This window comes from Zootoca vivipara, chromosome 12 (genome assembly GCF_965207765.1).
Source record: "Zootoca vivipara chromosome 12, rZooViv2.hap1.1, whole genome shotgun sequence".
NCBI classification, from domain to species: Eukaryota; Metazoa; Chordata; class Lepidosauria; order Squamata; family Lacertidae; genus Zootoca; species Zootoca vivipara.
In genome coordinates this window covers 3,346,172-3,368,652 of record NC_142595.1, presented here as the reverse complement: position 1 = coordinate 3,368,652, position 22,481 = coordinate 3,346,172, and the positions used below count along the sequence as shown (strand labels likewise).

At 44.3% G+C, this 22,481-nt stretch overlaps 1 protein-coding gene across 2 annotated transcripts in view; it reads left to right on the top strand.

Moving 5' to 3' along the window:
- The window catches only part of SLC9A3 (solute carrier family 9 member A3), a 107,404-nt gene extending 96,153 nt beyond the window's left edge, over nt 1–11,251 (top strand). Inside the window, exons 14-17 of one of the 2 annotated variants that reach the window (XM_035134704.3) lie at nt 3,431–3,488; nt 7,016–7,123; nt 8,075–8,318; nt 9,755–11,251. In XM_035134704.3, coding sequence (XP_034990595.3) covers nt 3,431–3,488; nt 7,016–7,123; nt 8,075–8,318; nt 9,755–9,758 — 414 coding nt within the window. In that variant the 3' untranslated portion in view covers nt 9,759–11,251. Of the gene's footprint in view, nt 1–3,430; nt 3,489–7,015; nt 7,124–8,074; nt 8,323–9,754 lie in introns of those variants that run through there. The other variant, XM_035134706.3, reaches the window with a different exon arrangement.
- The last annotated feature ends 11,230 nt before the right edge of the window (nt 11,252–22,481 follow it).

The following is a 22,481-nucleotide window of genomic DNA, read 5'->3' as shown; positions in this document are numbered from 1 at the left end:
GGGTGCCCGGTTTCTGGTGGGTCAAATGCTTTATTAATTTAGAATATTTATAACCCACCCCCAGAGTCTCACACAGCAGCTTGCAAAAGGTTTTCACAATGAAACCACATTCTATTCTAGCACTGGAGCAGAAATAGCGGTGTGTCCCTGTGGTGCCAGGGTTATCCAGGCAGCGTTTCTTGCCTCATCATTTGTTTCCCTCCCTGGCTGCTGGCAGCCAGGTAGCAGCTCCCATCAACGTCCTCTGAGGCAGGAGGGTGGGAGACCAAGCAGGTGGGACTCACTTCGCTGGTGCAAGAGGCAGTGAACAAGGGAGTGGGCCCGAGGAGTTTTATGCAGCCCCTGGGAGTTGTGTGATTGTTTTCAAACATTAAATAGTAGATATGAGGGAAGGCTTTCAGGACTGGGCCACGACATGCAGCGAGAGGCGTTGAAGCCCTAAGATGCACACAGAGAGAGCTTCTATCTGGCACAGGAGTCAAGCTTCCTTGGCCGGGATGGAATCCCTTCCATCCCATGCCAAATAGCGGCGGGGGGGGGGGTATTTTATGTTGGGGTTGCAGCAGCGTGGAGAGAGGGGAGGTTTGTAACTCCTCCTGGGCATGGTCCCAGCCCTGTGTGTCTCACACAGACACACAACACACCTGCTTTTTTTTATTGGAAAAACAAACATGCAACATTAAGTGACGTATATAATGTCACACATAATTTGGGTCTGAGACTCAGATGGGGCAGGATAGGGGCAGAGCCTGGGAGATTGTGTTGACTTTAAAAAAAGAAGTAATCTCAATTCTCTCCTTCTACTTGGCTTGCTTTGGCGTGGTTTGTTTTTGCCTTGATTTTTTTCCCTTCCTTAAAAAAAAACACACCATATTGCTGCTGTATATTTTATTTATTTAGTTTTTTTGTTTGTTTATGTTTTGGTGTGTTTTAATAGTGTGTTGTGAGTTTTCTTTTAAATGGAAAGGTGGGGTATAAATACTTTTATAAAATAAACAAACAAACAAATCATTCTGCCGTTCAGGATTATTGCGCTCTCTCCCACTGGCCCTTGCCTCACTTTACTGCTCTTTTCAAATCATTTGACTTTATTTGTCCCTGTCATTCTGAAACAATCTTTTGAGTTCTTTGCAAAATTGCACATGTGGAATTCGTGTATGCTGAATTTTCCGGATGTAAAGCTACAACGTTGCCAAAAGGAAAAAAAAAACATGTAAGAAAAAGTATTTTCCAGCCGTGAAGGAGAAGTGGCTGGAAAATGAACTGGGGGAGCCACTGTGCTAAGCTGCTTTGCACCATACATGCAATATGCTGGTACCTCTTCGAAACTGCCCAGCAATCTTTATGTGATGGGGTGCCACACAAATGCTGCAAGTAATGAAGTTAATAAGTAAATGCAGGAGTCAGTGCCATGCAAACTGTGCCCTTCCTCGTGCAAGACCCTGCAGAGATCATGAAATGCCGGTGATCCAAACAGAAGCAGCTTCTTCATTGCAACTCCAACCCTTGCTCCAGCTTTTTAGACATTGGTGGGAAATTGGATCTGGCCAGCAGGCCAAATCCTGGCCCTTCCCCCAGCCCTGCCACAGGCCACTTTGAATCTAAAGTGTGCCTGCAAAAGGGCCACTTCAAAGGGGCTCACTGTTGCTGTGGGTCAGCTGACTGGCCTGGACAGCAAGCCCCTCTGCAGTGGTCCCCCAACATCATAACCGTATCAGGCGAGGGAGAGGTAGGTGGCCCTGCCCATCTGCCAGAGTCGCCCACAGCGGTGGGGGAGGCCAGGATCTGATCTGTTGGTTTGATCCAGTTTCCCGTCTCCTTATCTCAAAAGCTGGCACGAGGAGGGGGATAGATCCAGTGATGGCAAAAGCTTGCCATCTCTGCCGGTTATGGAGAGCTTTAGCCTTGCCATGCTGGAGCCAGTAATCCCTGGTGAGGAACTATGAGGACCCTTAGGGTGACTAATTTCTTGGTGGGTCCACAATGGAACTCAGGAGTTCTGCCGCATAAGGAACCTGCTTCTGCAACAAGGAGGCGAGAAACAACAAGTCCAGCATTTCCAATGATAGAGAGTGAGGGTTGTTTTTTCCACTCACAGTACATTTCCAACCTGTTTGGTGTTACTAAGAGAACTGTGGAAAGACCAACAGAAGATATGATCACTGAGTACTGTTGCTGACTTAGTGGAGCTTTAGGCTGCTGCATAACTGAGATTTTGAAAGACTTTGTTTGGGAGCTGGAGCCACATTCTCTGCACCTACAAGGATGTGCATTGTTATCATCACCACCATTGACATGAATTTTTTAATCACCACCTGTGCAATTGTCTCAAGGTATAATAAAAACTTTACGGCTGCAGCTGCAATCCTATACACGCTTTCCAAGGGGAAGTAGCACTGAACTCAGTGGGACCACCTCTGAGTAAACTAGGAATTGTGCTTATCTGTAGTAATGCCCCCTTTGGGTGGCGATGGTGATTTTGGTCTAAGAGTTTCTTGCACTTTCCATTGGTGGCCAAGCTGTGTCTCAGAGTGGGGATGGTGACCTCTACTGGCCTGAGCAGCAGTTAACAGATGAAACGAGCCTTGGCTCTTATTTTTCGGTGAACGGTGACAACCCTCTGCACATGGATTCTCCCACAGTCTCACTTGATAAAGTTGATGAGATTTCATGAATGCCGACACAATCATATAACTTGCAGCTAAGACTAGTTCTAGGTAGACACTGGCAGTCACCCCCAAACTCGGCCCTCCAGCTGTTTTGGGACTACAATTCCCACTATCCCTGACCACAAGTCCTGTTAGCTAGGGATAATGGGAGTTGTAGTCCCAAAACAGCTGGAGGGCCAAGTTTGGGGATGCCTGTGATAAAGGAATGGCTTTAAAGTGCACACATGGGCAAGGTGACAAGCACTACCAGAAGACAACATGGACCTAGTTTGCATGGCACAGTAGGCCAGTCTATGGCACACTGAGACTGCTTGAAGGTGTGGGCTCCCTGAGAGGAGCTCACAGCCGCTTTGCTTCCTCTTCCCTTTTTACTAGATCTGAACCAAGGTTTGGCCTGTGGTCAAGCTCTCTTCTCACTAACTGCCAGACCTGGGCAAACCCAAGTGTCATGCAAGCCAGGTCACAGGAGTCTCTCATTCAGCTCTGTTGCTGGAGAAATGGGCTCCATTTATTGGATCCTGGAGCAATCAATGTAATTTTGATTACACAAATTGAAAATAGGTGAGAGCTCCTTATACAATGGTAATACAGAAAAGGTGTAGCGCAAGGTGCTTCACAAGGCTTTTCTGCTATGGGACACATGGAGACTCACTTTTTATTTCACCACTGGAATCTTTGGGCCCACTAAAAGATTCCAAACTTATTCTGTTTGTATATGCTATGTACCAAAATGTGTGTGTCATTTTGCTTGTTTATTTCAGAGAAATAGCAATGTCATTCCAAATGGAAATCTCTCTTCGGAAGCCATAAAGGAAAAAGGTAAATGTACTCTTAAAATAGTAATACCTTCCCCCTGTACCTTTTAAAGGTTTAGGAATAAGAACACTTGACTCACATTTGCAAATATATTTGGGTTTGTATCTTGTAGTTGCCAGAAGTAGAGGTTCTCAAACTTTCTTCACCCAGCGCCCACTTGAGATGGCCAAAAATTGGAAAATTTTGCCACAACAAGTTTGGCAGGGAATTCTGTAATTCAGCTTTCCTTTGACTGATTCAGACTCTCCACTTTAGATAGAATTTGCTCATGCAGAAGTTCTTAACTAGAGAAGGATTTTCATTTTTTGTGTCCCCCTCTTTCCATATATATCTCTTAAAAGTATTTTTATTCATCTCCTGTTATTTTCTCTCCTGTCACATCTAACTTGCATCTTATTCCCCATCTCCCCCATAACCCGCCGTTTCTTTTATCCCTCCTCCCTGCTCCTTTTTATATTCACTTCTTCTTGTGTAAATTTCCCTTTCTTATCCCCTTCCTCTCTATTTGCAGTTAATCATGATAATTTAAAACATTAACCTGCAATCACTAGTTTCCTTCAGTGCCCCTCCCAGCCCCCCTCCTGTCTGACCATCCTGACTCAGTTTCCTCTTCTCTCCCACTCATCCTCCTGCCCACCAGCTCTGCAGCCCAGGTGGTCCTTCTGAGGCGGAGCAGGGGGAACTTGCCTTGGAATGAATCAGGGGAGGCTTCCGGGCTCTGTGGGAGCCTGGTAGGGAAGCAAAGACGATTGGGGTGTGAGCATGTGCATGAAGCAGAGGAATAAGGTGGTGTGTCAACAACCCTGCGTACTTCTCCCTCAAGTCCCTTGATGAATTTTAACAAGGAAAAATGTAAAGTATTGTTGTTGTTTAGTCGTTTAGTCGTGTCCGACTCTTCGTGACCCCATGGACCATAGCACGCCAGGCACTCCTGTCTTGCACTGCCTCCCGCAGTTTGGTCAAACTCATGTTCGTAGCTTCGAGAACACTGTCCAACCATCTTGTCCTCTGTCGTCCCCTTCTCCTAGTGCCCTCAATCTTTCCCAACATCAGGGTCTTTTCCAAGGATTCTTCTCTTCTCATGAGGTGGCCAAAGTATTGGAGCCTCAGCTTCACGATCTGTCCTTCCAGGGAGCACTCAGGGCTGATTTCCTTAAGAATGGATAGGTTTGATCTTCTTGCAGTCCATGGGACTCTCAAGAGTCTCCTCCAGCACCATAATTCAAAAGCATCAATTCTTCGGCGATCAGCCTTCTTTATGGTCCAGCTCTCACTTCCATACATCACTACTGGGAAAACCATAGCTTTAACTATACGGACCTTTGTCGGCAAGGTGATGTCTCTGCTTTTTAAGATGCTGTCTAGGTTTGTCATTGCTTTTCTCCCAAGAAGCAGGCGTCTTTTAATTTCGTGACTGCTGTCACCATCTGCAGTGATCAAGGAGCCCAAGAAAGTAAAATCTCTCACTGCCTCCATTTCTTCCCCTTCTATTTGCCAGGAGGTGATGGGACCAGTGGCCATGATCTTGGTTTTTTTGATGTTTTGGGCAAAAAAATGAAAGGCACAAATACAGGATGGGAGACACCTGGCTTGAGAGCAGTACATGTGAAAAGGATCTAGGAGTCTTGGTAGACCACAGACTTGACATGAGTCAGCAGTGTGATGCAGCAGCTAAAAAAGCCAATGCAATTCTGGGCTGCATCAATAGGAGTATAGCATCTAGATCTAGGGAAGTAATAGTACCACTGTATTCTGCTCTGGTCAGACCTCACATGGAGTACTGTGTCCAGTTCTGGGCACCGCAGTTCAAGAAGGATACTGACAAGCTGGAATGTGTCTAGAAGAGGGCAACCAAAATGGTCAAAGGCCTGGAAACAATGCCTTATGAGGAACGGCTTAGGGAGCTGGGTATGTTTAGCCTGGAGAAGAGAAGGTTAAGGGGGTGATATGATAGCCATGTTCAAATATATAAAAGGATGTCATATAGAGGAGGGAGAAAGGTTGTTTTCTGCTGCTCCAGAGAAGCGGACACGGAGCAATGGATTCAAACTACAAGAAAGAAGATTCCACCTAAACATTAGGAAGAACTTCCTGACAGTAAGAGCTGTTCGGCAGTGGAATTTGCTACCAAGGAGTGTGGTGGAGTCTCCTTCTTCGGAGGTCTTTAAGCAGAGGCTTGACAGGCATATGTCAAGAATCCTTTGATGGTGTTTCCTGCTTGGCAGGGGGTTGGACTGGATGGCCCTTGTGGTCTCTTCCAACTCTATGATTCTATGATTCTATGAGTCTCTCCATTCCTCTTGCCTCATACCTTCCTCTTGTCCCTCCCTTCTCACATTCAGCCAGCCCCTCTGTCCACCCGCTGCCTGTTCCCCCTTTTTCTTTCTTTCCCTCCTTTCCAACTTTGTGTGAATACTGCTTCATTCTCTAATCTGCTCTTGCCCCCATTTATGCCTTTGGCTTACCGTACTTCTCCCAGGCACGCTAGGATCTGCAAACCGTAACATAGGGTTGCCATATTTCAAAAAGTAAAAACCAGGAAACCACTGAAATTGTTGAACTTTTTTTTTTAGACAAACCCCCAAAATGTGATTTTGACTTGCCTAAGATCTAGGATGTAGGGACCCAGGTGGCGCTGTGGGTTAAACCACAGAGTCTAGGGCTTGCTGATCAGAAGGTCGGCGGTTCGAATCCCTGCAACGGGGTGAGCTCCTGTTGCTTGGTCCCAGCTCCTGCCCACCTAGCAGTTCGAAAGCACATCAAAGTGCAAGTAGATAAATAGGGACCGCTCCGGCGGGAAGGTAAACGGCGTTTCCGTGCGCTGCTCTGGTTCGCCAGAAGCAGCTTTGTCATGCTGGCCACATGACCTGGAAGCTGTCTGTGGACAAACGCCGGCTCCCTCAGCCTATAGAGCGAGATGAGCGCCGCAACCCCAGAGTCGGACACGACTGGACCTGATGGTCAGGGGGCCCTTTACCTTTACCTTTTAAGATCTAGGACAAAGTGCCACTTTCAGAAATTCCTTCTAGACGTCAATTCTGCCTTTGAAATCCTGGTAATGTCTGGGATTTCCCAGATGTATGGCAGCCCTGCATAACACAACCCTTGGCTGCAGCTCTGTCTGGAGAAAGCTAAACCAGGAGACCAGATTCAGGCAACACAATCAGGGCAGCAGCAGAAGGCCCAGAAGAGCCAAACAGTTCTTGCCTCTTCCCTGAGAGCACACACAGTTCAGGCTTGTGCTGAGGCATTGGATTAACATTATGTGCAAACTAAGCCAAGGTTAGCAGTTTAAAATAAATAAATAAATAAATTCTATAATGCCCTTCATCTGAGGATCACAGGGTGGTTTACAATATAAAAATACAAAAATACATAACATAGTAACAAACAAAAACAATACCCCCCATAGATTGTTTAATTAGCCAAACTTCCAGAAGTGGGTGAGGGGATTTTTTTATTTTTTAAGAATGCCTCAGTTTGCACTACTGTATAAGACTGTACTGTAAATTAATATTGCTTTCTTCCAGAAATTGAGTTTTCTGAACCAGAGGAGAATGATTATGACAATCTACAGACAGGGAAAGCAATAGAATTCCTTGCTAATGTCACCAAGCAGAACTTCACAGATACGAGTGGTAAGGATATGAATGGCACGATATCACCTCTGCAATGTTATGAAAGCATATCTTGATTTTTTTTTTATCATGATGCTATCTAACATAGTTAACTCTAGTTACAACAGCAGACTGAGGATTAAGGACACCATAACTGGTGCTAAAATGAGAATTTGCACAGGTTCAAGATCTGATTAATTTCCTAAATTTGAAATCCAATTAAAATGCAGTCTCATTGCTTGAAACCCTGTAAAAAAGCCACAAACATTAAACCTCATTCTCCATACTGCAAAACTAAGTTTTCAGAGTTCTCTGGAGGGGACAGGGTTTTGCAGGAAGTATTTAAATTCATCATGAAATTACAATTACAATGCAGAACTGGGTTTTTTTTCAGCAATCACTTTCAACTCTGTTCCTGAGATGATGAAATAGTGCTTCAGGCTACAATGGAGAGAGAAATATTACGAGTGGTAGCAAAAATTTTGATGTGGGTTTACCATGAAGTTCTGTGTTGTTAAGAGATGTGGTGAACTCTCTTTCCTTGGAGGTTTTTAAGCACAGGTTGGAAGGCCATTGTCATGTATGATCTACTCTAGTTGAGATTCCTGCATTGCAGGGGGTTGGAATAGATGACCCTCGGGGTCCCTTCCATCTCTACAATTCCATGATTCTGTGATCATTCTATGGGGTCTGTTTGTAACCTCCATGAATGGGACTCTGAATGAAAAGTATCCTTGGCATATTGCAATGCAGTAGACATAATATTGTCCTACAGAGGAAATGGGTGAAGGAAGCTGGAAGCTTTTCTCTTTCCAATAAGGGAGATCTTAGTTTCTTAAGCTACATGAAGATGAACCAGCCCAGCACAATTCTGTGTTCCTAGCCAATTTCAGGGTGGAGACTGTTGCATGCCAGTGAACTTATTGCCTGTTTACTTAACAACTGAATTCGTCACTCCCTAACTTTTTATAGGCATTGATAATCCAGTATTTTCAGCTGATGTCGAACAAAACTCCACGGTGAGGTTTTCGCCTTGGCTCTCCGGGGAAGAGATGGTGGTGCCTTCGCAACGGGCCAGAGTGCAGATACCTTATTCTCCAAACAACTTCCAGCGGATCGCTCCCATTCGACTCAGCAATAGATCTGTAGATTCCTTTTTGCAAGTAGATGGTCCTGAAGAGCGGTCTCAAAGTTTCCTCCCAGAATCAACACACATGTAAGTCATATTTTAAGCATGTCTGCAGACAGCTATTTCCTCACTTTTGAGGTTTCATCTTTCTCTCTTTTCTTTTGAACTTCTCAAGGAGCAATCCTTTAGATGTTTGGGGATCCTAACGGCCCAGGGTTCACTTGATCACATCCGCTTCATCGATCACCTTTGATTCAGTAATTCTAGCAATTCCATAGGAACAAAGGCAGTCCAAACTCTTCTTTACATTATCTGCCTCCTTTTGATCTTTTTGTCATCTCTAGCATTAACTTTATATTTTCTGTTTTGAAGCAAAAGAAGTGCAGGTTTTGAATGTAGATTTATATATGGTTATGCTTCTCTACTTTCTTAAATATATGTCAGTCACACAACTGACATGCTTTTCTCGCAAATGCAAGGGACAGCCCTACCCCACACAGCAGAGCAGGCCCACTGATGAGGCTAAAATATCTCTCTCCCTCCCTCTGTCTCTGTGTGTGTGTGTGTGTCTGCATGTGTCTGTGTCTCTCTCTGTGTGTGTGTGTCTTCCTCCTGTCTTCCTCCTGAACTGCTGTATTTGTTGAGTTGTTGGGGTTGATAATAGGTTTGGGGGTTGATAAGGTGTGTGTGCAAGGGACCCAGGTGGCGCTGTGGGTTAAACCACAGAGCCTAGGGCTTGCCGATCAGAAGGTTGGCGGTTCGAATCCTGAAACGGGGTGAGCTCCCGTTGCTCGGTCCCAGCTCCTGCCCACCTAGCAGTTCGAAAGCACATCAAAGTGCAAGTAGATAAATAGGTACCGCTACAGTGGGAAGATAAATGGCGTTTCCGTGCACTGCTCTGGTTTGCCAGAAGCGGCTTTTCATGCTGGCCACATGACCTGGAAGCTGTCTGCGGACAAACTCTGGCTCCCTCGGCCTATAGAGCGAGATGAGCGCCGCAACCCCAGAGCATTTGTGTGAATGGGAGGCGTGCATCTCCATTTGGTGCAAATAGCCCCTGGCGCTAGAGAATGAGTAACACTTATCAAGGCAAGGGGTAGGGCTGGGTGGATGTATTAGAAGTGTACCCAGTCCTATCCCACCTGCCTGTTACCTGCACACAGGTGGGAGACAGGGTTCTGTTGAGCGCCTGGAAATTCTCAGCCCCTGAGTGCTGTGGCCATGGTGGACTGGATTGTGCCCTAAAATGTATGTACTGTATAGAAAGGATTGCAGTTTAGAATATATATATTAGTAGAATCAGTTAAATGTCCACTTGGTGGCGCCACAATAAAAGCCATTCAGAGCTCTCCTTGCAGTACAGTATGGACCTTTCATAACTTCACTGGATAGGCGATCTTCACGTTTGTTTCACGTACCTCGAAAGCAGGAACCAAAATTGTCATGTAAGATGACCCAAGCTGTAGTTGGTTTTCATTTAAGACATCACTGTAATCTGACTTCCAATTCCTTTGCCGCAACAGGTGACCCAACCCTTGCTGCTATGATGTCAGGACATTCTTCAGATGAAATGCCCCCTCCTTGGGAATACGAACAAACAAAATCGGATTTTGTTATCGGAGAAACGCCTCCGCTTAAGGGCCCTGGCAACAAGACTACACACCTCTGGAAGGCAGGGACATTTTAACCCTTGACTCTTTCTCGCCAGGAGTTACCTGGCCTCCACCGGCAAGCAGTCTTGAATGCAAGTGACAATCAAGCACATTTTAATACAAGTTACTATACTGACACTAGGTACGAACCAGTGAATTCACATTCACGAGCAGGAATCTGATCTTGGGAACACTCGAAAGAAGAAATGGCCGCTTAATGCACAAGCTCACACAGGTCAGCAGCAGCAAGACGGGTTCAGAGTCGTCATTTTTTCCACAGGCTGAAACCTGTGCAGCATCCTAAACTTTAAAAGTTGGCATCTTTTCACATTCCCCACCCCACCCCGGGAGCAAGAAGAAACTCAGCTGTGAGTCTTGACCTGAGTGAGGGGAACACATGAGAAAGAATGTGAATTATATAGACTCTATGTATGTATATTTTTTAAAAAAGAGAATGTTTAAATGCAGCCAGATTTTGTAGAAAACTTTATTTGAAAAACTGAACTCTGCGTTCAGCTGGCTATGTTTCACAGTGAAGGAACTCAAGTTCAAACATCAAGATAATATACTGTACAGGTGGTGACCATTTTGTGCGCATCTGATTGATGTGCGACCGCCAACCCACACATTGTTTTTGGCCCCGGAAGTGGGTGGAACAGGCTTACGTGTGGCCGCTGAGACATGCAATGACCCAGAATGCAACCCCCCCCCACAACTTGTACTTCCTTTTTTTAAAAAAAGTATTTATTTTAGGGATTTGCGATATGAAGATTTTCAAAATAGAAATTGGATCTGGCTGCAGGGCCGGTACCAGGCCAGGGTCATGGAGGGTCATCTAGTGCAGCCCCCTGCAATGCACAAGGGCATCCATACTGGAACCCAGACTCAGAAGGTGTGATCTCCAGTTTAGGGATCCCAAGATCAGTGGCCCAAATTGGAAGCTGCCCACGCCCCGCTCTGTTGACCTGGCTCCTGGTGTCTATACCAGGCCTGGCCAATCCAGAGGCTTCATTCTGACTACCGATGGGCTGGTGTTACCCTGTGAGTTGCAATGGGCTGTCATGGCCCACGGTGGCGACACAGAGCATCCAGACTGGCTGCTAAACTACATCCCAGCAGCAGACCCCTGCAGTTCCTGGTTCAACCCCGGGAACCTTTAGCAGCTTTGCATTTTCTTCCCATGCCATATTTCCAAAAACACGCACCAAGGCTGCAATCCTGTGCACACCTGCTTGGGAGTAAGTCCCATTGAGCTCTGCTGGGCTTATTTCTGAGCAGACATGCACAGTATTGCACTGTAAGGTGATCCGCAGAAATATATTCTGGGTGGAATGGTGTAGTGCCTTTTTATCAACTGCGAAAGAAAAAGGAAATATATTTTCTTACTGTCAAATATTTTAACTAGTGAATAGCTAATTGAACTATGGGGTTTTAATTCTCTATCTGTTTTCTACAATCAATATCGCAGGGAATTTAATAATGTTTTGCTTTATAAACAGCCCCCTCCAAAGCTGATGTAGAATTTTAGTGCAGAGAAACCTGAGTAGTCTCATCTTTTTTTTAAAAAAAATAAGTTGATCCACATGATATAAAATAGACACAAGTTACAGAGTGAATTTTAAAAATCTATAAAATTATTAATTTTTACACCATTAGTTCCTCAAATACTGTCATCTTCCGTGTTTGACAGTTCTTTTTAAGTGCCATGACCTCAGGTCATTTAAGTTTCATATTACTGTAAATTGATAGTCTGGTTGTGTGTGTGTGTGGTGTGTGTGTGTGTGTGTGTGTGTGTGTGTGTGTGTGTGTGTGTGTTCAAAAGGAGAGCTTGATTTTTATCTTGATACTAAATATATTATGATTTAGGGCCAGCTAAAAGACTTACAGCACAGTCTGATACTAAAAAAAAGCCTCATTGAGTTCAATGGTGTTTATTCCCAGGGAAAGTGAGAGTCTAAAAAACTGACATGGGCCTACAGTGCTTAATGGTTCCTCAAAAGTAATGTAAAAATGCAGGCCCGTCCTAGCCATAGAGGCTAGTGACGCGGAGAACCACGGCGCCGGGCGCTGGAAGGGCGCCAAGTGAGCGCAGGACTGCACTCCTTCTCCGAGAACTCCGCACTGCGCCTCCTCGTTTCCCCAGCGCTGGGTTCCGCTCAGTCGAGCTTCGCCACCAGCGCGCCCACAGCGCCCAAGCAGCTCTTGCTGGTCCCACGGTGCGCGCGCTGGTGGCGAAGCTTGACTGAGCGGAACCCAGCGCTGGGGAAACGAGAAGGAGGCGCAGAGTCCTCGGAGGTGGCCTCCCGCTGCTGCCGCAGTCCGCTTGGCACTCCCGGGCCCTTGGAGAGGCTCTGGAGGGGGGCGCTGGAGGGACCTAGTGCCAGGGCGCTGGATGGGTTTAAGACGGCCCTGTAAAAATGGGTGACTTTGCTGCCTTTCACAATTGCCATTACTTTCCAATATTGTTGTACACAGGCTTGGCAGGAACACTGCATTTTCCCATTGCGAAGAACATTCTCCCTTTGTAACGGAATAGGCAGGTCAACCACATTTCAGAACAAGTCGTGAATAGAAGGAGCCAAAACCTAGGATGGCTTGCTAGGTCGTTGGTTCAAGCCAGACATCACTTCCAAACCATAGTATGGAGCAGCTTTTCCAGTGTAATTTTCTTTCTTCTCAGTAGTTTTTGCATTTAGTGGCCTAACACCATGGTCAACCTTATTTAAACCATGGTGTATAAATTTACTTCCATCCATGGTTTCTGATTCTGGTTTGCTGGTAAACTTAACCAAATATTGTACAAAGCAAAAACCTCTTTATATCTGCATGGTTATGAATGCCTTCAACATCAAACTATAGGACTCCTCTAAAACAAATTTCTCTTTGTGATTTTAAATGCCTATTTTTTCAGTTCATACATGCATGCCCATTTCTTGACGGTTTGTTGTTGGACATGTGTACTAACTCCATTTAAAAGTGTAGTTTTTGAGGGGAAGTCATGTGGTGTTATGAAAGTTGCTTCTCTGGTATTTGATATTCCAGTTCTCTACTGGTGAACATGTATGTCCTTAGCCCCATTATTACTAAAGTGCCGACAAAACTTTCCCTAGAGTCCAGCTTTGTGTGGATATATCTTTCACATAGATATTTGGTTTGACCACAGTAGGGCAGAAATTCAAACCATGAAGACGAAATCACAGATGTGTACTAGCAAATGTCATGTACATTTCTGCAACCTTTCAGTTCTGTGTGCCTCTTGTTTTAAGGGACGCCCACCATGAAAAATGTATCTGTTATTTCTCCCTGTGAAAATTAGTTGCAAGATGATGTTGAATCTAGAAGGGATTTTTCACGTCTAGAAGGTTTAAACCAGTGAAAAATTAGGAAGTGTAAAAGCTAAGGCACAATAAAGCCAAAGCTAAGGGATTGCAGATGTAATCCTATATCCCCTTACCTGGAAGTAAGTCTCATTGAACTTGGCATATGGCTATGCTGTTAAAGACCTACTGGCTTAATTGAAGAAATGTAATGCTTAACTCTCCCAGGGTTTTTAGGAGTGTTGGCAGCAAACTTATGCTGGAGTGAGTTGATTTCTGCTGAAGGCTGTAAGCTGATAATCAACACACAGACTCTCATGAATAAGGGCAATAAAAGTGAATGTGCCCGTCAGCGGGCAATTTACTTTAATTCAGAATCATCGTCTATTTTGTGTAAAGATGCTATATTAAATGATGTATTCTATCTATGTTTTGCTATGTTGCACTATTAAGCCTGTTGAATTTGTGAAGGACACAGTCTTTATTCAAATGAATTTTCTGAACTGTGAAGAGACAAATATACTGTAGTCTACGTGTTAAAAAATCAGAATTTTATGTAGGAAAAGCTGAAAAATATTTATAATGTGCCTTAAAAACCATACTATAAAGAGCTGGTGCTTTTCAATTACTTTGCAGTGATTTCTAGGAAGTCTCGACTTTCTTTGTGATATTAAGTGACTCTTTTACTTGGGAAATAAATGTCTTTATAAATGTTTAAATACTAGATTGCACAAGGACCATTAAATGATAAATTGTAGGACTTTGATGTACGGTATCCCAAAGTGTATATTTAAAAAGTTTGCACATTACCAAAAAAAAAGGATCTATAATAAAGATAACTTATTGCAGCTATTTCTTTATAATGTCTACAGGTTCCTATTGATAAGGAAATATAAGAAGAATGTAGGAGCAGTCTTGCTGGGTCAGACCATCTAGGTCCCTCAAGCCCATTTTACAGTTTCCAACAGTAGCCAGCCAAATACCCCTGGAAGCATACAAACAAGGCTGTTGTGCTCTCCTATCTTCTGGTGCTCGTGAAGTATATTGCCTCCGTATTTGAAGGATCCATGCAGTTCTCATGGCTATTGACCTGAAGACCGCAACAGTAGCTGGGAATGGGGAGTCCTATGCATTTCTCCCAGAATGTTTCTCATCTTGGCAATACCCCTTAAGGCAGTGTTTCTCAACCTTTTTTGGGCCAAGGCACACTTGTTCCATGAAAAAAATCTTGAGGCACACCACCATTAAAAAAGTTTAAAAAATTAACTCTGTGCCGCCCTATATTGACTATATAATTATGACTGTAAGAAACACTTGCCAAAAAGATAGTAATTTGTGTCTCACTTAAGATTGTATTTTTAAAGTTTGGTTGTTAATTTAAAAGAAATAGTGAAACTTTTGTTTCATTAGTTTGATGAATAAAAATGATGTCCATTTATGATTATGTACTCAATAAATGGGGTTTTTTTTGGGGGGGGGGGAATTCCCTGGATGCGCACTTTAATGAAATGTGTGGCGTACACCTATGCAAAATCGTTTTGCTGGGATTCTCGACAGGAAGTGCTGTGTCATTAATCGAAATGATTTAGCCTGCCTAAAATGAAAATACGTGTTAATATCATGACAGACTTATGCTGAAGAGTTTACTTTTCATCAATAAAAGTTTAAACACACCTACACGGAGTTCATAGCCCCGCCGAGGGAGGAGGAGGAGGAGGAGCGGACCCAGCGACACACCTGCCCCGCGGCCGCCTGCTTGGATCCCAGCCGGGTGCGCGGCGGCAGCCATGGCGGGAGAAGGGCCGCCGGCGGGAGCCGAGCACCTGCCTTGACGGCCCCTGGGCTGCCAACGTCGGGAGAAGGAGACCTGGCTGGCAGAGTCGGGAGACCATAAGAGCGTCAGCCCTGCCCCCTCCCACACAGCGTGGACTCCGCCGGGCGCCTCACGGCCGTCTGGAGGGCGCCGGACAACTCCCGATGTTCAGGAGAAACCGCCGGAGTCCACAGCTGCGCTTTGCGCATGCGCAAAGGACTCCCGAACGTCGGGAGCGTCAGCGTCAGCCCCTGCCCCCTCCCACACAGCGCGGCTGTGATGACGGGCGCCTCAGGCCGCGGAACAGCGGTTGAGAAACGCTGCCTTAAGGAAAGGAGGAACCAAAGAACCATAAGTAATAGGGCACCAGAGCTCTGCTTAGAAACACTTGGATGCAAAGCAGTTTGCAGGCTCCTGTTATACACTGATCAGTCCACTAACTGGATAGCTCAGTTGGTTAGAGTGCGGTGCTGATAATGCCAAGATTGCAGGTTCGATCCCCATATGGGACAACTGCCTATTCCTGCATTGCAGGGGGTTGGACTAGATGATCCTCAGGATCCCTTCCAACTCTACAATTCTATGATTCTATAATTCAGCAGCTGTGGAAAGCTGCTGTCAGGATGGGAAGTGGATGGAAGGGCAGGTCATCCATCCCCAGTAGGGTTCCTGGTTTAATCAAACTGCCTCCTCTGAAATACATTTTGTCCCTCGAGAGGAAGGATATAGGTACTCAAGGCTTCATAGCTAAAGAAGCTTAGATATGGCTTGGTATGACATCTGGCTTAATAAATCTATGCATGTCAATGTCTGGAAAAGCAGAATAATGGTTTGCAAACCATGGTTCAGAATTATGTCTGAATTAACAAAGCATAATTACAGCCATCCCTTCACCTCCAGAGGCCGCTGCACCATGGAGATGGGAGTGAATTTGGAGCTGACATAAGGCTTGCTTCTTGCATATTTAGAACACAAACTAACTCTGGTTTGAGTTTCCAGACTGCTTACTGTAGAATCATAGAATCATAGAGTTGGAAGAGACCACAAGGGCCATCCAGTCCAACCCCCTGCCAAGCAGGAAACACCATCAAAGCATTCTTGACATATGGCTGTCAAGCCGCTGCTTAAAGACCTCCAAAGAAGGAGACTACACCACACTTCTTGGCAGCAAATTCCACTGTCGAACAGCTCTTACTGTCAGGAAGTTCTTCCTAATGTTTAGGTGGAAGCTTCTTTCTTGTAGTTTGAATCCATTGCTCTGTGTCCGCTTCTCTGGAGCAGCAGAAAACAACCTTTCACCCTCCTCTATATGACATCCTTTTATATATTTGAACACGGCTATCATATCACCCCTTAACCTTCTCTTCTCCAGGCTAAACATACCCAGCTCCCAAAGCCGTTCCTCCTAAATGTAAGCCATCATTTAGTTTGATATCTGAGTGGAAGTAGCATAAATACAGTATGCCAATTGCCATAACAGATGGATTGGTAGTGTGCTTTCAAGGCTGATTGTGGACATGTGGCCCCCAGCAGATTACTACGAAGAAAGTAGTTTGTGGGATGCAGTTTAGCATACGCACACCCTAAATGTGCACAAAATTGCTTCACAGTCTAATTTGAGCCAGCCATTCAAAGGGTCTCGTTTGCTTTTTCCATTCTGAAATCCTGCTTCCTGTTTCCCTATGTGTGAGTTCCCCTCCCACATTGCATTATTCTGTTGGATTCTTTGTGAATGATGTCATCCGTAATTAGAAGCCAATGTAAAAATGAGAGTGATGACCACTTTATTCCATTACACTGACAGCAGGTTTAGGACCAGCGACCTTGTGACCCCGGTCCTGTCCAAAGGCAACACTGGGGAGCACAGCTAAGAGAGAGTCCCAGGCTTGCAGTCTTTTCAACAACAAGGGCAGTGGGGTTATAATGCTGCCTAAGAATGCAAGACACAGCTGGGCTTTGGTGTGCACATTCTGTAGTATTGCCTACCGCAACCAAGGAAACTTTACACAATAGCTAGCTGGGCAAAACAATGAGGTTAGAGGAGGAGGAGGGAGCAGGGAGAGAGGCTACTGGAAGGAAAACAAGGATGATGAGCAATCAGAAAGGGTAAGAATTAGGGTAAGAACACGCCATGGTGTTACTTGAGCATGTGTTGGGCTTTTTAAAAGATGTACACAAAGAGAGTACTTCGTACAACCCATTCCTGAAATTAAAGCCAACTGGGACACGGTTGTGTTTTGTACAGCAGCCTTGACACAAAAGCTTCGCTAATAAAGTTATGTTCAGCTCTTAAGCAAACATTATAAATACGTTGCTCTGAGCTAGAAAAGAGCCATGGGACAACAAAAGAGATTTTAGTCATAGTTTCAGCAATGGCAAAAGACTGGCTTTTGGAAACATTCAGCTGCAGAGGTGGGGGGAGAACGTAGCACACAACCCATCTCCTCCTGTGAGTGTGCACACTGTCATTCCGAGCAAAGACACTGACTGGCTTGTGAAAGTCCCAGTCTAGGTCCTTCCCAGACCCCCCCCCCCTTTCTACCTGAAATACAAGGTGGCTGAGGGTTGTGCTGTGTCGGGAGCCAGAGTCAGGAGCAGGTAAGCAATAAAAACGCCAATGTTAGTGAAGTAAACTCTTTAATCAAGAAACCAAAGCAATGCAGTCCTAGTGATCACAGAAACGTTTGCCAGTAGTTCTTGCCCCAATGAGGCAATTACAAAGATGGAAGGTTCCTGTTTTCCTATCACAAGATGGGGGTGGGAAGCTGGTCTCAGCAGGAGGGGCAGACTTTCTGGCATCTTCAGCAGCTTGTCTCAAGTCTGCCTCTTGGCCGCTGTGAGGGACAGGGGATATCGCGAAGTCCCTCCCCTCCTGAGTTCAAGCCCATCCCCGAGCACAGGGGAAAGCAGAGAGAGTTCCGATGCCAGTGGGGAAGCAGGAAGTCGGGTCCGAGGCTCAGGCAAGGTAGAGGAGCCAGGGTCCCAGGTGGGACAGGAAGGGGCGAATAAGGGGGGGAGACCCATCCCCCCAACTCCGGAATTACGCAGAAAGAGGAGGGGAAAGAGGATGGGTCTGCCAAAGCTTTTGTGTTGGAGAAAGACGCGCCAAAAGCCATTCGGAGGTTCTGAAACCGACTGACCACATCACTCCGTGTAAATAGCAATGACTTCAGCACTGTAAATACGCAGCACCAATAAAAGAATAAAATGCAGAGCTGCGTAGCGTCGTTACTCTGAAGTAGCCCACTCCGGCCACTGTGACAGCCGCCCTCTTCTCCTGCCTCTGCTTCAGCCTTGATGTCTGAACTGCTCTCTTCCACGGCCTCTTCCAGCTCACTAAACCCTGTTACCTCTTCTGCTTCCGACACTTCCTCCTCCCGCACTGCCCCCTCTTTTCCCTCCAACTACAGTGAGTGGTCCCAACACCACTCCCTGAGCCTTCTTCCCTTGGGGTTCCCAAGCTTGTGCCACCACTCCTCAGCACCCATGACATGCTGCCACTTCTTCTCTTCTCCTTGCACCTTGCTTAAAAAATGTCTTTCCTGCCACAAATGCCTCATGCTACCAGCATCAGCCAGCACATCCCTGTGCACTCGGAGCAAGTGGCAGCACACATACCCATTTGGGGAGCAGGCAAGCTCAGAAGGGCCACAGTAAAGAACTTGGGATCAGGGCCCTGAGACGCTCAGGAGGTGTCCAAGCAATCCTCACCACTTTTCTTTTCTTTTATTTTTTTTTAAAAAATATTTTTTATTGATTTTGCAGAATTGATTACAAAAACAAACACAACAATACCCAACACAGCAATACAAAATAACACGAAACAAACTAACAAAAATACCAATCTAATATAAATTCAATTTTTATCATTGTTATATGGACTTCCCCATATCCCCCCTATCTGATTTCCATTTCCAATCCTCTTTAGCAATTTATTCTATCATGTTTATATACATTTTATTACCTCTTAACCCTATTTATGAATTCTTCACTTCCCTGCCTCTCCCCCTTCCCCCCCCCGAACCTCCCCCTGCCACCAGAAGACCCCAGAGTGAGGATAAGAGAAGGGTATTCCATAACCTTTTGCCGCCAATCTTCTACTGAAGGTACATGGGGTTGCTTCCATATCTGTGCTAATAACAATCTCGCACCTGTGGTGGCATACATCATTATTTTTTATTGTTCTTTTTTACATCCTCAACTACCATCCCCAACAAGAAGGCTTCAGGTCTTTTCTTAAAGGTATATTTGAAAATCTTATTTAGTTCATTGTATATTTTCTCCCAATAAACCTTGACTTTCTCACATCTCCAGCACATATGGAGGAGATCCCCCTCTTCTTTGCCACACTTCCAACACATCTTATTGCCTGTTTTGTACATTCTGAATAATTTAACTGGTGTGAGGTGCCATCTGTACATCATCTTATACAAGTTTTCTTTTAGTAACGTACATACAGTGAATTTTATTCCAAAAGTCCATAATTTTATCCATTTCTCAATTTCTATATTGTAGCCTAGATCCATCACTACCTTGAATTCGTCTTTAGTGTGCCACTCTAATAGAAATTCATAGATTTTTTATAATGTTTCTACGTTTTGTTGTTGTTTAGTCGATTAGTTGTGTCCGACTCTTCGTGACCCCTTACCTTACACTAATATTTTGTCTGATGTTCAAATCCTTTCAATTTTTTTATCTCTTAAATATACATTGTGTATTTGATGATATTCAAACCAACCTCATCATATGTTCTGATCTTAATTGAGTTATTTTCTTCCACCCATATATCTCTATAAACCAACCATTGTCTTTACATGTTTAATTTCTTCACCTTGAATGCCTCTTGTGGGGACAGCCACCAAGGGGTCTTTCTCGCCAACCATTCCTTATATCTATCCCAGACCTCACAGAGTGGTCTCTTGATGGCATGGTTTAAGAAATTTCTGTGTGATCCCGTCTTACCATACCAAATGCCACCCATAGACATATTCATACCCTTCCAGATCCAGAATAGCTGGGTTTGTCAATTTAATCCATTCTCCTACCCATGTTAAGCACGCCGCCTCGTAATAGATCTTAAGGTCTGGGAGCGAGAAGCCTCCCCTTTCAATCTTGTCAGTTAGCAATTTAAATTTGATTCTGGGCTTCTGGGCTTGCCAGACAAATCTGGAAATATCCCTCTGCCATTCTGTGAATTTACTCTGCCCTGTTATTATGGGGATTGCTTGAAATAAAAATAACATCATGGGTAGGATGGTCATTTTAACTGCTGCAATCCTTCCCCAGAATGAAAGCTTAATTCTACTCCATGTTTCTAGCTTTAATTTAACCTCTTTCCATGTACATTCATTATGTGGTTTAGGAATTAGTACAGTTCTCGAGTTTCTGGCAGTGAGTCGCCAGCTAAGGTGTCATTGTACAATTTAGTCATATGTGGAATTATTAGATCTTTAAATGTTTTATAGAATAGTGAAGAAAGTCTGTCTGGGCCAGGAGACTTTCCCACCTTTAGGTATTTTCTTACTTTTATTATTTCTTCTTATGTAACTGCTGTTTCTATATGTTTTACCTCTGTGTCCTTTACAGTTGGCATTTTTATTAGACTAAGATTTTTTTATCATTTCTGAAGGAGGGGATTTTGAATAGTACAAACAGGAGGTTTTTTTTTAAAAAAAAAACTTTTCACATATCTGTTTTGTAGAGAAGATCTCATTTCCCGTGTTAGTCTTAATGCCAGTTATGTTAGTTTTATTTATTTTATTTCTTAATCTTGTGGCTAATAGCTTAGTCCCCTTCCCTCCCAATTCAGAAAACGTTTGTTTTATGTGCAACAACTGGGTCATTGTTTTTTTTCTATTTCTATAGCCTCTCGTTCGTTTTGCTTCATCTGCCGTGAGACGGGAGTGCAGTAGCAGGTGCTGTACAATTCCAACTTTTGCAGTGTGAAAAGGTTTTGTTTATCCAAATGACTCATGTCAGGTGTCTGGAACCAAACGGCAGCCTCTTACCCAGCACTTCTGTCCCGGAGAGCTGCTTTAACATCCACTCCCCAAAGACAGCTGTTATCCTGTTATAAACTGGACTAGACAAGCCCTAGATTTATCTTCAAAAGTCTGTGAATCGTGGTGATTCCCCTAGCAGGAATGTTAATGCTTCCTGTTGTATTTCATATAGCCTCAAGAAGCATGACATTTCAGGCCCAAGCCATTGTTTTGTGCTAAATTGAGTTGATTATTGAACTAGACAAAGCGGAAGTGTTTTTCTGGCTTCTTTCCATAAAAGGAATGGAAAAAAAATGTATAGGGGGTATAAATAGATAGGGAGAGAGCCCACCTCCTCCAATCACTTCTACCCTCTGAACCCAGGTGGGAACTGGAAGAATTATTACTAAAGCAAAGCTCATTTACTGTACCTGAAAATGCTACCTTTTCAGCGGTGTTGGATTGCAAGGTGAAACCCAGTTGTCCTCATCTGTAACAGGCAGGAAGCAAAAAAAGATTAAGTGAGCTTGTTGACTTAAATTTGACACTGTAACTGAAGCACAGGTGGGTAACACAACTACCTAGCACACCTAAGGACTAGAAATTGATTAATTAGAATGCAAACAATTGCTTCATTGTGTCTACAAAGAGGACAGGCTTGCAAATGGGAGACCTTTGGCCCATTAATCATGCGTTTAATAGAGGAGTGATTTGCAGGGTGTCTGATATAAGGCTTATATGGACTTTATTCTCATGCAGTGCAATTTTATACATGCCTACTTTGAAGGCCCATTGACTCCAATCACACTTACTCCCAGGTAAATGAGCACAGGATTGCAGGAGAGAAAAGGAGAAAATGTGTGCCTACAAAATTGTAATGAAGTGGACTGCTGAAGTCATTACTTAACTTATGGTTCTGGGCTGTTTACCATCAGAATGGGAACCTGGAATGGGCCACACAAACTCTGGATCCCGAAATCTGTAGCATCAATGATCAAAGGCATGATCCCACAGAGATGGAAAGCAATAAGCCTGTTGCACATGGCGAAGAGTTGCTTCATCTGGTGGTAAAATATAAAACTGTTTTTTATCTGATTGGAAACCATTGGACAAGTTATTTAGAGCATTCAGTCTATGCTTCTTGTTTTTTATTTAAAATTGTTTTTGTGTGGCCTGCAGCTCTGTATGCTGTTGGGTTTTATTGGTTACTACTGGGAGAAAGAGTGTGTGCGTGGGGAGGGGGGAGGGTGGATTGCGTATGGGGGGTAAGTTCCTGTTAATGTAATCAAATTTAAAGCTCCATAAAATGTAAATAATGATTACTAGTTGATGCTTTACAATAGGGTCAATCTTTCATAACGTGCTTTCTTATCTTGTTCTGTTGATAAAGACACACTTCAGAAGAACATCTGCTTTGCTTGTGCATTGGTGTTTTGCATTCCTCATTATTATTCCTATTTTAAGTCTACCACTGGATCAAAACGGAG